Raw genomic sequence first — 13,587 nt, 5'->3', positions numbered from 1 at the left:
ACATTCGTTTTCCCACGGGCTACAAAACAAGAGTAAGGTATCCCAAAACAATGTCTGGGGAGAGGGAAAGAAATCAGAGTTTCGTTTGTTTCACTTGTGGCCTGAAGGAACTCAAAGAATGAGGGAATTGTGCTGAACTCCAGCAAAAACTCCCATTCTCCCACACAGGTCCAGGGACGAGCAGAGCCTGGAGACACATGCCCAGGAGGAGCTACTTGTCCTAAGGAAGGTGAGCAAGGCACTCACCAGCTGAACTTTCCCCATCTGGTTCGGGTGTTTGGGTGGTTGTGGTGGCTTCTTTCCCCAAGGCAGCACAGGAAACAGGTACAAGCAGAAGCTGGGTTTGCTCAAACTCCAGTGAGACCCCAGATCCCAGGAGCCAGAGCACGGTCATGGCACTGACCCTGAGGGCAGCCCCGAGTCTGCTCTCCCTCCTCAAATTCCTCTTTCCATCCCCAAAGCATTTCCAGAACACAGAGAGAGTTCTCTTGGCCAAAGCCGAGCTGGAAGCCAAGGTGGAAGGGCTGAAAGAAAAGGGTGGGTATCAAGCTGGATATCAGGAAAAGGTTCTTCCCCAGAGGGCGGTTGGGCTCTGAACAGGCTCCCCAGGGAATGGTCACAGCCCCAAGGCTGCCAGAGCTCCAGGAACGTTTGGACAATGCCCTTGGGCACAGGGTGGGATTTTGAGGAGCCTGTGCAGTGCCAGGGGCTGGCCAGGTGTCTATGCACAAATGACAAAAGGGACGGGACTGCTGGGGACGGCGTCTCAAGCTGTTGTATTTTCCAGCATCAGTCTGATGACATGCTGATGACAATGGGAAGCTACCAGCAGCTGACGTCCCCAGCAGCAGACAAAGAACTTCATGTTACAACTTAATTTAAAAGTTTTTTGACCCATCCCAAAAAGCATCTTGACAGTAGTTCTATCCAATCGCTAGAAGCACACGTACCTGTGGTTAAAACAATGCTTGCTTCTTTTGAAGAAAAGACCTGCTTGTGAGCCTTAAGATACAATGCACAGAGCTCCATTCTTAAGCTTTAAACTTCCTAATATCTCACTAGATATTAATTTCTGTACCTTGGGGAGTTATTCTAGCCAAGCGTTAATACACAGACCATTGTTCTATTTGTCCTTACTTTTCTATTTTTTACATAATTTTTCTGCTGACCTATCTCGTGGCCACTGCTGAGCTCCAATCACAGTTCTGCTGTCTCTGAACCTGCCTTTTGCAGCTTTCCCAAAGCCCTCACCAGGGGTTGGACTGGATGATGGTCTTCCCCAGGTGTCCCATGGCAAAGTGCTGATGCCCTGGCAGTGGGATGTGTTCCTGCTCTTGGCACAGCCGGCAGAGCTTCCCAGTTCCTGAGAACGTTCTACAGAGAGGTGAGAGGCTTCCCCAGGGCTCCAGCAGTGATTCCCATTTCCCAGCTGGATTTAGAAGCTGGTTATGCTGGGGGAGCAGGGCATGGCCAAGGGCTCACAGTGTTTCAATGGTCCCCACAAAGGGGGACCCAGCTGGACATCGGGGTGGCAGCAGTCTGGGGCTGGACTGGATGCACAGCAGGCACAGCCCCTGTCCCCACCAGGAGCTCCACTGGCTGCAGGTCCCAGACACTTCTGTGAGGATCAGCAGCCCAAATCCACACCTGGATGGAGCCATTGAGGGCATCAGGGCCCAGCCCAGGGACATTGTCTGCAGGAGCTGGGCACGAGCCCAGGCCTGGCAGCAAAACAAAGTGAGAGCACCTGGAAAGGGTGGGGTGGGGCCCAGCTCTCTTCAGGCCAACTTCAACCCCACAGAAACACCCCCCACCCCCTGATCTGCTCTGATGTAACTCAAGATGTGTTTGGGGATATGCAACGACACCTTTTGAGCTGTCTATGGGACATGGAACAGCCTTAAGTAGAGGGAGGGAAGGTTTAGATGGGATATTGGGATGAAATTCCTTCCTGTGAGGGTGGGGAGGGGCTGGAGTGGATTTCCCAGAGCAGCTGTGGCTGCCCCTGGACCCCTGGAAGTGCCCAAGGCCAGGCTGAACACACCTGGGACAGTGGCAGGTGTCCCGGCCATGGCAGGGGTGGGACAGGATGAGCTTCCAACCCAAACCATTCCATGGCTGTGATTTTATTTGGAGGAGATGAGAGTCACTGCAGGCAGCAACCAGGGGCAGCTGAGCTGGCACAGATGGTCCAGAGGCTGGAGGGAGAAATCAGGGTCACCAGGGCCAGGTGAGAAATTGCGAGCGCCGAGGACCAAGTGAGAAGTTGGGAACACAATGGGCCAGGTGAGCACAGCCGTGTGTGGGAATTTCTGCAGGGAGGGCAGATTTGCTGCTCCTGAGAATTCCACACCCACCTTTCCTGATACTGGAGCAGCTTGCAATCCAGGAGGAAGAAGGGCTAAAATCCCACTCGTCCCTCCCATTAAAACCAGATTCCATTTCAGTCCTGAGCTCAAACCATGACTCTGAACAAACTCCCTCCCTCCCTCTGCCCAGACTCCAGGCTGGCAAAATCCAGCCAGGACTGAGCTGTGCAGGCAGCAAACCCCAAACCCTGCCCCCAGAGCCAGGGCAGGCTCCAGACCTGGCAGGAAGGTGATTCCTGAATATTTTCCAGAGCTCCTGAGCACCCAGGGCAGCACAAAGAACTTGGCTGAGACTGGACATGCAGCTAAAAGGGCAACTTTAATAAACGACTCATGAAAGACATAAAAAGCATAAAAATCCAACCCAAGCCCCAATGCCAGGGCAGGGCTGAACATCAGCACAAAAACTGGGAGCAGGTCCTTGGAGTTAGGTCCCTAAAAACTCTTCCTACTGCAGTAACAACAATTTCCCCGGTATGTTGAAGACCCATTTTGGCAGGAACGAGAAGTTTTTGGAATGGGGCATCAACTGAACCCTCACTGCAAGAGACTCCAGATATCACTAAATACCCTTAAATAGGGAGTGGTAAACAGAGACACCCAAAAATAGGGAATTTTTCTCCCAATTCAGTGGGACACATGGAATCTGAAGTAGCTTTAGATCCCTTAAGCTTTGGGCTTCATTTAAAGAGAGGAAAAGGGTTTAGGAGGTTCTTGAGGAGTTATGTTGCTACAAGGAGCCTGAAATCAATTTGTCAGTGCTGCCTTTGGTCAGAAACAGCTTCAGTCACAGGAGAATGTTGAACCCCAACCCTGACCCCATTTCCAAAAAAATAAGGGGAGACCCAAGCCTGTTTTCTTCCTGGTATATTTAAAAAACCCAACCCAGGGTGAGCCCTTGGCAGGGGCTGAGGAGCCTGAGGGATTAGAGTCTTCCAAATCCTGTTAGAAGGGAGAGAATCTTCTGGTCATTTGCAGAAGCACAGCAGAAATGTGGGATTTGCCTTTCCAAGGATGAAATCCAGCCTGGAGCAGGGGGTACCAAGCACAAGGGTAACAGCAGGGACACCCCACCTGCATCCCGGGGTAAATTCCACCCCACAGGCTTGATCCTGCTCCCAGAGGAATGGTTGAACTCCAAGAGTGCAGGATCAAGCCCCGGCAGGGCAGGGGCAGGGCCTCAGCACTGCAGGCGTTTTGCAGCCAATTCGTCCTGCAAAAGGCTCCAAGACTTTTCTTTCCACGGTTTCCCTCAGGTGCTGGGAATGCCGAGCTCCATTCTCGGAGTTACTTCCTGACGCTTCTCCGGGTGGACGAGGTGGTGGTGATGGTGTAGGACTTGGAGGAGCCCCCAGAGGAGAAGCCGAGGGCTCCGCTGCCCATTCCTGGTCCCAGGCTGAGGCCTCCTCCGATCCCTGCTCCCAGGAGCCCGCTGGAGCTGGAATATCCACCCCCACCGCTGGAGCTGACCACAGCTGCAGGGGAGAGGAGCAACGTGAGCACCTGGAACCCCCACCCAGCACCCTCAGGAAAGGCTCCCATGGGATCATGGACTGTGTTGGGTGGGAAGAACATTAAATCCCATCCAGTGCCCCTCCTGCCACGGCAGGGACACCTCCCACTGTCCCAGGCTGTCCCAAGCCCCAGTGTCCAACCTGCCCTTGGCACTGCCAGGGATGGGGCGTCTTCTTGGAAATCCATTCCAGGGCTTCCCCACCCTCACAGGTAGGGAATATCCCAATATTCCCATCTAAATCCCATCTATTCCCTTCCCAATATCCCATCTAAACCTCCCTTTTTCAGTTTAAAGTCCTTCCTTCTTGTCCTGTCACTCTATCACCCAACCTGGCTCAGGATCCTCTGAGCTTGGAGCCCTTATGGAGAACCCTTAGAAATCCATGGAGAATCCCATTTCACAAACACACTCAGCTCATCTCCTGGTGCCCCAAAGCTGTGGGAATGTGGTTCCCCAATTCCCAGCAGGAACTAAGTGGCTGAAAATCAGAGCTGCTGGTTTGGAGCATCCCTGAGAGAGCAGCTCCTGCTCAAGGTCTGGGCCAGGTGAGGATCCAACACTTCCCAAGCTGGAAAAACGCCCTCTGCCATCACCTGTGCAGCAATTCCCAACCCAGGGAACGCATTTCCCATTAGTACTTTTCTATCCATACAAAAACAGGAGGAAAGGAAGATCAGCACTGCCCCAAGTCCAATTTCATCCAGGTGAGTTGGAGCTGAGCTCGGGATGGAGCCCCAGCACCACCCCCAGCCTCATGGTGCTCCCACTAAGGAGGGGCTGAACTGGGTGAACTGGGACGCTCTGGGCCCCCTTTTCCGTGGGTTTAGAGTGAGGTGGAACCACAACAAACAACAAAATCCACTCACAGATGTTGACGTTGCCAACTCCGTCGCCAGCCAACCTGAAAAGAGAAAGGCAAGGGGAGGGATTAAACTCAGCTTTCCTTGCTCCTGGGCTCGAGGAGGAAGACAGAGACAGGGAGTTACTACTCCAGGTGTACCTGATCCAGGGAGGATCCCTGGGCCCTCCAGGGCTTTGTTCCAGCCCTCCCTTTCCCAGCTCTGTTATCACCATTGGGGGGAGGACAGAACACAGAGGTTCTGTCCTAATCCCACAGGGATTTCCACTTGGAAATGTTCTGCCACAGCATTAAACATGATGGAAACCAATCTTTTCCTCCTTCACTTATTTTCCCCAGGTTTTCTTTTCCCCAGAATCTGCCAGTTTGGCTCTTCAGCCAAAGCATTTCCAGAACTCAGTTTTTCAAAGTTTTCCTTGTCTGCATTTCCTCGTGGAAATCAGAATTGGGCTCTCACAGTGTTCCCAGGCAAAGGGAGCAAAGGGCTCCCAGGATCCTTCCCAGAGGGAACCCAGGGAATCTTTGCTCACCAATCCCCCCAGGTGTCCTCACCTGCTCTCCTCGCCCTCCAGCAGCTTCCTGTAGGTCGCAATCTCGATGTCCAGGGCCAGTTTGACGTTCATGAGCTCCTGGTACTCCCGGAGCTGCCGGGCCATGTCAGCCTTGGCTTTCTGCAGAGCATCCTCCAGCTCGGCCAGCTTGGCCCTGGCGTCCTTGAGGGCCAACTCCCCGCGCTCCTCAGCCTCGGCCACGGCCGCCTCCAGCTTCGCTCGCTGCAGGGACAGAGCGGCCACATCAGGGGGCTCCTGATCCCTGGAGGAGGATCCTGGGCTCCAAACCTCGGGCTCTGCTGCCCAGATCCCTTCGTGGATCTGGAGCTCAACTGGATCCCTGGGACTTCATCTTACTTGGTTTCTTGGGCACTGGATGGAGATGGAAACTCATCTCCTTCCAAGGTCTCCCAGAAGACCAAGTTTGTCTCCACTGGCTACACTTTTTTCAGGTGATCCTCAGCTTCCCAGTCCCCCACATCCCACAGATCCCTTGGGGTTCAGGAAAGCTCAGGTTTTCTCTGCTAATTTCCCCCAGTTTTTTCAGAGCTGGGCAGGCTCTGGCTGAGATGTGGGCAGGACTGGAGCACACCTGGTGCTCCAAACACCCAGACCCACCCCAAGACCAGCCCTGTGGGGCCCCAGGGAGCCCCCAGCTGTGCCCCCACAGCTCCCAAGCCCCCATGTTTGGCACAAAGGGCTCCCTAAGGCTTTGTGCTCCCATCCATTGTCCAAGGGAGCCCCACCAGGACGGCTCCTGGCTGGTGCCAGAGCCTCCCTGCCCTGAAACCAAATAATCCGGGATGAATCACCAGGTTTATCTGGAGCCTTGGGAGCTCCAGGCCAGACCTAAGCCACAGCCCTGATAAAGCGATAAGACCTCAATGAAAGCAAACAGAGCTCCCCAGATCTGTGCGTGTGCCCAAACATGGTGTTCCCTGCTGTGAAAGGGAGTGGACAATGATCCCAGGAACAGGAGGCCACGAGGGGTGTGTGGGGGCCCCTCTGTGTCGCAGGGGCGATTTCCACTCGTCCTCTCCCAAATCCACCTTCCTGGCAGCCACCCTGCTCCCAACGCTCTCCCTCCCGCTGCAGAACTAAAATCCTTCAGGATGAGCACTGCAGCCCCCCCAGAATGGTTCTTACAGACCATGGAATTGTGAAGGGTGGAAAAGATCTCCAAAATCACCAAGTTCAAGGGGTTGTGTGATACCCAGACCCCTGAAACATCCCTAACATCGCAGAATGTTAGGAGAGAGCTAACATTCCCTCCAGTCCAGAGCTGGAACGGACCCACAAGAACCATCATGGCTCAGCACATGACAACCCTAAAAATCCCACTAACCCTGAAATTCAACACTTGAGAGTGTTGTCCAAAGGTTCCTGGAGCTCTGGCAGCCTTAGGGCTGTGATCATTCCCTAGGGAGCCCCTGTTCAGTGCCAGACATCCTCTGGGGGAAGAAGCTTTTCCCAGTATCCAAACTGACCCTCCCCTGACCCAGCTCCAGCCGCCCCTTCAATGCTGTCCCCAGAGGGATCAGAGCCACATCCCAGCTCTGAGGCCAGAGAAGGACAGGAGAGGGGCAGCTCCTCACCTGGGCCTTGGCATTCTCGATCTCCCCCTGGATCCTCTGGATGACCCTGTTGATCTCCGTGATCTCATTCTTGGTGTTCCTCAGGTCATCCCCGTGTTTTCCAGCTGTCACCTGCAGCGCCTCATACTGGGACAGAGCAGTGGGACAGAGTGATGGGGTGAGGATGGCAGGGAATGAGTGGGATAGAGCCCCCCCCACCATGGCACAGGGGATACAGGTGCTGACAGAGCTGGAGATCACGGAATCATGGAATGGTTTGGCTTGGAAGGGACATTACATTCCATTCAGTGCCATGGGCAGGGACACCTTCCACTGTGCCAGGGTACTCCAAGCCCCATCCAACCTGGCCTTGGACACTTCCAGGGATGAGGCAGCCCCAGCTTCCCTGGGAAATCCATTCCAGGGCTCCCCCACCCTCACAGGGAGGAATTCCTTCCTAATATCCCACCTCTCCCCGCCCTTTTGCACAGGGAAGCCATTCCCTGTGCCCCATCACTTCAGGCCCTCTCCAGCTCCCCTGGAGCCCCTTTGGGCACTGGAAGGGCTCCAAGGTGTCCCTGGATCCTCCTCCCCTCGCAGAGCTCACCTTGCTCTGGTACCAGGACTCGGCCTCGGCGCGGCTGCGGTTGGCGATCTCCTCGTACTGCGCCTTCACCTCGGCAATGATGCTGTCCAGGTCCAGGTTCCGGCTGTTGTCCATGGACAGCACCACCGAGGTGTCGGAGATCTGGGCCTGCAGCTCGTTCAGCTCCTGCAGGAAAACCAAGCCCGTTCATCAGTGAGGTTTCAGGGCCCCTCTTTTAGGAGCCAATTAAAGAGAGAATCCAAGGGGAGAAGGGAAAGGGAGGCAGGTAAGAATTCCATCAAAATAATTATGAATGAGGAGGGAAGCAACATTGCAAAGCACAGAGCAACAACCAACAGCACAGCTGGAGCTGTTTATCCCTACTTTGGCAGCAGGGCTGCTTGTTTCACTGTTATCCCATTCCTTAGACAACAACCCAGCTAGCTGCAGAACCTGCAGGGGCCAAATTCCAGCACCTCTCCCATGGATTTGTGTCCAGAATCCCTGCTCTTGCAAACAATGGGGAGGAGGAAGGAGCCTGGAACAAGCAGCTTTCCTTCATTCCTGTCACACAGCACCACCTCCCCCAGCCACTCGTTTTCCTTGTTTTCATTCAAACAGCATCCCAAACACAATGTCTGCAATCCATCCATCCCACATCCCACACAGGGACAAATCCGTGTGGCAATCCACAGAATTCAGAGCAATCACTTCACTCGCAGGCACAGTTTTGCTTATGGAAGGAAAGACTCCATGAATCCATCACCTTCCCCACGTTCATTTTCCCAGCCAGCATTCCCTGTTCTCCCCCTCTGAAGGAGCAGAAGCATCCTCACCGCCTCATGGAAAGCCCTCAGGAAGTTGATCTCATCTGTCAGAGCATCCACCTTGGCCTCCAGCTCCACTTTGTTCATGTAGGCAGCATCCACATCCTGGAAAAACAAGGAATAAACCATGGAGATTGTGGAGCTTTGATGTCTGAGCCCACCCAGCCTCTGGTGGCTTCCAAAGGAGCTCCCCAAACCAGCTCCAGGTGTCCCAGTGGCACCCCAGGGCCTACAAATCATCTCCCAGGGCACTGAACGCTGCTGGAGTGCAGATCCTGAGAGTCCTGGGGATCCCTTGGACCCCTGTTTGCAAGTTCAGTGTCAGGTTGGGCACGGAAACCTCAGGAAAGATCCCAAAGAAAGATCTGGCATCATCTCCAACACCCCTGGGACCCGACACCTCTCCTCTGCATGTGTGGAGACCTCAAGGCCTCCCCTGAGCTGCCTTTGGCTGGAATTCTGCCCCTCAGAGCTTCATCAGAGCTGGAGTAAACTGTGAGTAGGGCAAAGAGTAAACTGTGAGTAGGGGCAAACACGGGGAAGGGCTGCCCACACTGATGATAAGTCCCAGGGAAGAGCCGTGCATGCCCCATGCCTGGAAGTGTCCAGAGCTGGACGGGGCTTGGAGCACCCTGGGCCCATGGAAGGTGTCCCTGCTCACGGCAGGGGTGGGAATGGGATGGACTGTAAGGTCCCTTCCCACCCAAGCCATGTGAGGATTCCCTGACCCACGATGATATTCACCTTCTTGAGCACCACAAACTCATTCTCGGCCGCCGTGCGCTTGTTGATCTCATCTTCATACCTGCCAAAAAAAAGGGATTTCTGTGAAGCAGAGCCTGGATAAAAGGAAAAGCAGCCCAGTGAAAGGTTGTCCCAGTTCTCTTCTCTATCCCTCCATTTCTTGGGAGCCAGCCCAGCACTTCCCCAGGGCTGGTGCACCAGCAGTGCCTGCTCTGGATGAGCTGCTCCATCACCACCACCTGAAACCGCCCCCTCCCTGCTCCCCCAGAATCCTTAAAAGTCCCTGTGCTCCGGAAGATTCCTGCTCCTCCTTTGGGGAGGGCCCAGGCTGTGCCCCCACTTTGTCACCAACCCTTTAGGGAGCAAATTCAAAGCACGAGAGACAAAAACAGATCCCACAAACTCCTCTGGGCTGATCCCAGCACTTGCTGGAGCTGCTTCCACTCTGCACTTCCCTACTCCAGACTGCTGGCAACCTTTTGCAGGTGTTGAACACGTGGCACTGTTCTGGGAAGAGCCAAAGGTAATTAATTACCCTCATTCTCCTCCAAACCCTCACCAAATTCCTCCAAATTGGTGACTGCTGTTCTTTAGGTGCTCACCCTCAGATGAGGAGCTCACCTGGAAGTCTCCAGGGGTTCCCCTACAGGTCTCCAGCAGATAAAAATCCCTCTCCACAGATTTTACAGGACCACCATTGATTTGCAAGCCTGGATCTTGGAGCCCACCTGGACCTGTCTGTGCACTCCCAACCCGCCCAAACATCCAGCCCCAACCTGCTCTGGGCACCTGGGAATCCTGAAAGCCATCCAAGGAACAGAGCAGGAAGCACTTTGGCTGTTTGGGAATTGTTGCCAGGTTCAGGCTCTTTATTTACATGGGTCCTGCATGGCCAGAGCTGGAATTTGCCTTCCAAAGCAGGAGCTGCTTCACCTGGCCAGCCTCCCCCTCCTGCTCCGACCTGGAATGGTGCCCATCCGCACCAGGATCAATGGACATTGCCCCTCTGGAGGTCACTGAGCTGCCAGAGCTATTCCAGAGGAATGAATCCCGGGAAGTGACGGAGAGGCGCCGCCTCTGCACACCAGGGATCAGCAGAGAAAGGTATAAAAACAGTGAATTCCTCCAGAATGGATCACCAAATTCCTCCTCTCCTTGGGGCAGCTCCACCAAGCTGGTCGATGAGCTGGTAAAGCATGGAATCTCGGAATGGTTTGGGTTTGTAGAGACCATAAGCCCATCCCATTCCCACCCCTGCCACGACAGGGACACCTTCTGCTATCCCAGGCTGCTCCAAGCCCTGTCCAACCTGGCCCTGGGCACTTCAGGGATCCAGGGGCAGCCACAGCTTCTCTGGGAAATCCATTCCAGGGCTTCCCCAGCCCCACAGGGAGGAATTTCTCCCTAAATCGTCCAATGTTGTCCCAACACCCCTCAGAAAGCCCAGGACACTCCTTGGAACGGAGCCCTGTGGGCAGCATGACCCCAGCTGGCTCCACACCCTCACCCACTGCAATCCCTGAGTTAGGGGCTGGTGTCATCCTTGGAGCCTTTCCTCCCCTAAATATCACCTGGGAATTCCTGTGGAAACCAAACCTATGGAAAAAAGGCCACAGGCACCCCTAGAACACATCATGGTTTAGGTTTTCCATCCAAAATTGAGATTTTCTCCACATAAACAGGGAGCAGCAGGTGCTGCATTCCAGTTACTGCATCCTCACTCCCTCAGCTCCTAATCCCTGCTTCCCTTCCATTAGCACACAGAGGGTTTGGCTTTCCATGGATCTGTAGCCTAAAGGAATAAATCCATGAGATTAGGACTGAATCCATGGGAAATGTAACCAAACTTTGGGGTTTAATCCCTCTGGCTGCAAACCAGCTCCTTGCAGAGATTCCAAGGCCGACTGTGGATGGAATAACCAGGCAGGGCTGGGGGCAGCATCATTCCCAAGCAGCTCTTTGGGAATCTCTGGGTATTGACCCTCCCTAAACACACCCTGGGGATTATCAGCTCTGTTTGTTTGCAGTTCCTGCCTGATCCAGTTTGCCAGCTCTGTCCTATTCTTCCCTTTTCAGAAGTATTTCCCGGCTGGGCTGGGCCGGGCTGGGACAAAGGCCACCTTTCTTCTGGGGCTCCTCCCAGGTGACACTGAAAAGTCACTGAAGAATTGCAGGGCAGCTGCTCCATTCCCTGCCCAGAGAACCAGCTGGGAGCTCCTGTGGAACTCTCGGGGCTCCAGCCACCCCAAAGAGCCACGTCTGACCCTGAGGAGGCCCCCAAGCACCACCTCCAACCCAGGGAGGCCCCAGAATGTCACCTTCAGCCCTGAGGCAGCCCCGAAATGCCACTTCCAAGCCTGAGGAGGCCCCAAAGCAAAGCCAGGAGGATGGAGGCACCGGCCCATGTAGGAACAAGGTGCCAGAAACAGCGAGCAAAAAGAATCCAGGCAGCTTTCCTGCACCAAACACCTCATTCCTGGCCAGAAAACATCTCCTCCCTGGCAGAGGAGCTGGGGACATCCATGCCCAGCCACTGGCCCAGCCAGCAGCTCCACCACCCCATCAGGGCGACACTGATACTTTACTTGGTCTTGAAGTCCTCCACGAGGTCCTGCATGTTCTTGAGCTCTCCCTCGAGGCGCCCCTTGTCAGCCAGGAGCCCGTCCAGCTGCCGCCGCAGGTTGCTGATGTAGGTCTCGAACATGGGAGCGATGTTGCTCCGCGTCGTCTTCTGCTCCTGGAGCAGGCTCCACTTGGTCTCCAGCATCTTGTTCTGCTGCTCCAGGAACCGCACCTGGGAGGGAGCGCAGGGGTCATTTGGGATGGTGGGACAGAGGGGAGCTGACACTGCAGGGGATGGAAGGGCTGGGCTGCAGGTGGGAATTTGGGTGGCACCCAGGAATTTGGGTGTTCACAGAAGCACCAGAGGAGGGTCATGGAGACCATGCTGAGGAGCTTGGCTGCTCTGGGACCTGGTTTGTGACTCTGAGGCTTTGGAGGAACTAAAGAAAAGCAGATTCTGCTGGCTGACACTTGACAGAAACCTGCCCCAGACATCAAACCCTCCAACTGCTCCAACTCCAGGGCTGGATTCCTCGCATTTCGGGAATTCCAGAGCAGGATTTACACAAGGTTAGTTAGTGCAAGAGAGCCAAGATGTGCAGGGCAGCATAAACACCCAAGGTAGGCTCTGGTTCCATCTGCTCTCCTGGGACAACTCCCTCCAGGAGCCTCTCCCTCCCCAGATTTGGTGCTGGAGTGGGGGTGCAAAGCCTGCACCCCCATTTGGGCAATCCCAGGTAAATCAGGGCTGCAAAGGCAGCCCAAGCAAGGCTGTTCTGTTGGCAATGCCAGCAGGGCTTTAATACATCGAATAATAAGAATTATTTGATTGCAGTGGGCAAATCCCACCACGTTCTCCAGGACTGATCCTCACCCCATTCGTGACCAAACCAATTTTGGGTCCCACCAACTGTTCAGCACCCCCAGAGGTCCGAGCCAGCCCAAGCCCTCACCTTGTCAATGAAGGAGGCGAATTTGTTGTTCAGGGTCTTGATCTGCTCCTTCTCCTCCTTGCGGACCCTCTGGATGCTGGGGTCGATCTCCAGGTTGAGGGGCGTCAGGAGGCTCTGGTTGACGGTGACCTCCTGGATGCCGCCGGGGCTGAGGCCGCCGAAGGCGGCTCCCCCATAGCCGTAGCCCGAGCGGACGCTGAAGGAGCTGCCCCCTCCCAGGCTGACCCTCTTGCCGGCCGAGCCCAGGCTGTAGAGGCTGGCGCTGCCGAAGCCGCCGGCGCGGCCGAGCCCGGAGCTGCGGCCGGAGGACACGGTGCTGACCCGCACCTGGCTGAGCGCGGGCCCGGCGGCCGAGCGGGAGCTGAAGGTCACCGAGCGGGACATGCTGCTCCGAGGGACGCTCAGGGGGTGCCTCTTTGCTCTGGCAAAGCTCGGGAGGCTGCGCTGGGGCCCAGCGGAGTGAGAGCGCTCCCGCTGCCTCCCCTTTTATCCGTTAGAAAAGCTGGGCTTGGCCCAAGGGCACCGCGGGGATCATTTTACTGCTCGGAGCTGGGTGTGCCTGGCTGCATTCCCACCCTCCAGCGCAGGAGGGAAGGGCCGCGGGGAAGGGACAGGACGCACCTGGCGCTGTCCCCGCTGCGCTGCTCCGCCACCTGCACTGAACCCCAGCCCTGCTCCCCGTCCTGCTGGGAGGATTCCCCGGCCCGCACGGGTGCTGCAATGGCCGGGGGGGCACAGGGAACACACATTGGGAAGGATTTGGAAGTGCTGCAGGCAGGTTCTCCCCTGGGCACGGCCCAAAGCTGATAAAGCGGCCCCGGCGGCAGGTCCTGGCTGTTTAATATAAACCAGGGCACTGCCAGCAGTACCCAGAGCCTGCCTGCCCAGGGGGGATATGTTTGCCCTTCCTTCTCCTGCTAACCCCTCAAATAAATCCTTAAAACCGAGGTGGGTTAGGAGAGATGCATCCCACCCAACGTTTAGTCCACACTCAAAAGGAGACAGGATTAAAATCCTGGTTGAACATTCTGGGTCCCTGCTTGAAT

General features: G+C 55.4%; 1 protein-coding gene across 1 annotated transcript; it reads right to left on the bottom strand.

Annotated features, from left to right (window-relative positions):
- Positions 1-2,669: 2,669 nt before the first annotated feature.
- On the bottom strand, positions 2,670-13,030 carry LOC115914551 (keratin, type II cytoskeletal cochleal). Its single transcript, XM_030967110.1, has 9 exons — positions 12,542-13,030; positions 11,612-11,820; positions 9,027-9,087; positions 8,292-8,387; positions 7,477-7,641; positions 6,891-7,016; positions 5,297-5,517; positions 4,752-4,786; positions 2,670-3,844 (listed from the first exon to the last, which is right to left on the bottom strand). The coding sequence occupies exons 1-9, from the start codon at positions 12,923-12,925 to the stop codon at positions 3,657-3,659; spliced, it is 1,485 nt and encodes a 494-aa protein (XP_030822970.1). The 5' UTR covers positions 12,926-13,030; the 3' UTR covers positions 2,670-3,656.
- Between the last annotated feature and the right edge of the window lie 557 nt (positions 13,031-13,587).

The sequence above is a fragment of the Camarhynchus parvulus genome, chromosome 29, assembly GCF_901933205.1.
Source record: "Camarhynchus parvulus chromosome 29, STF_HiC, whole genome shotgun sequence".
NCBI lineage: Eukaryota > Metazoa > Chordata > Aves > Passeriformes > Thraupidae > Camarhynchus > Camarhynchus parvulus.
This window is presented reverse-complemented; position numbering and strand designations above follow the sequence as displayed.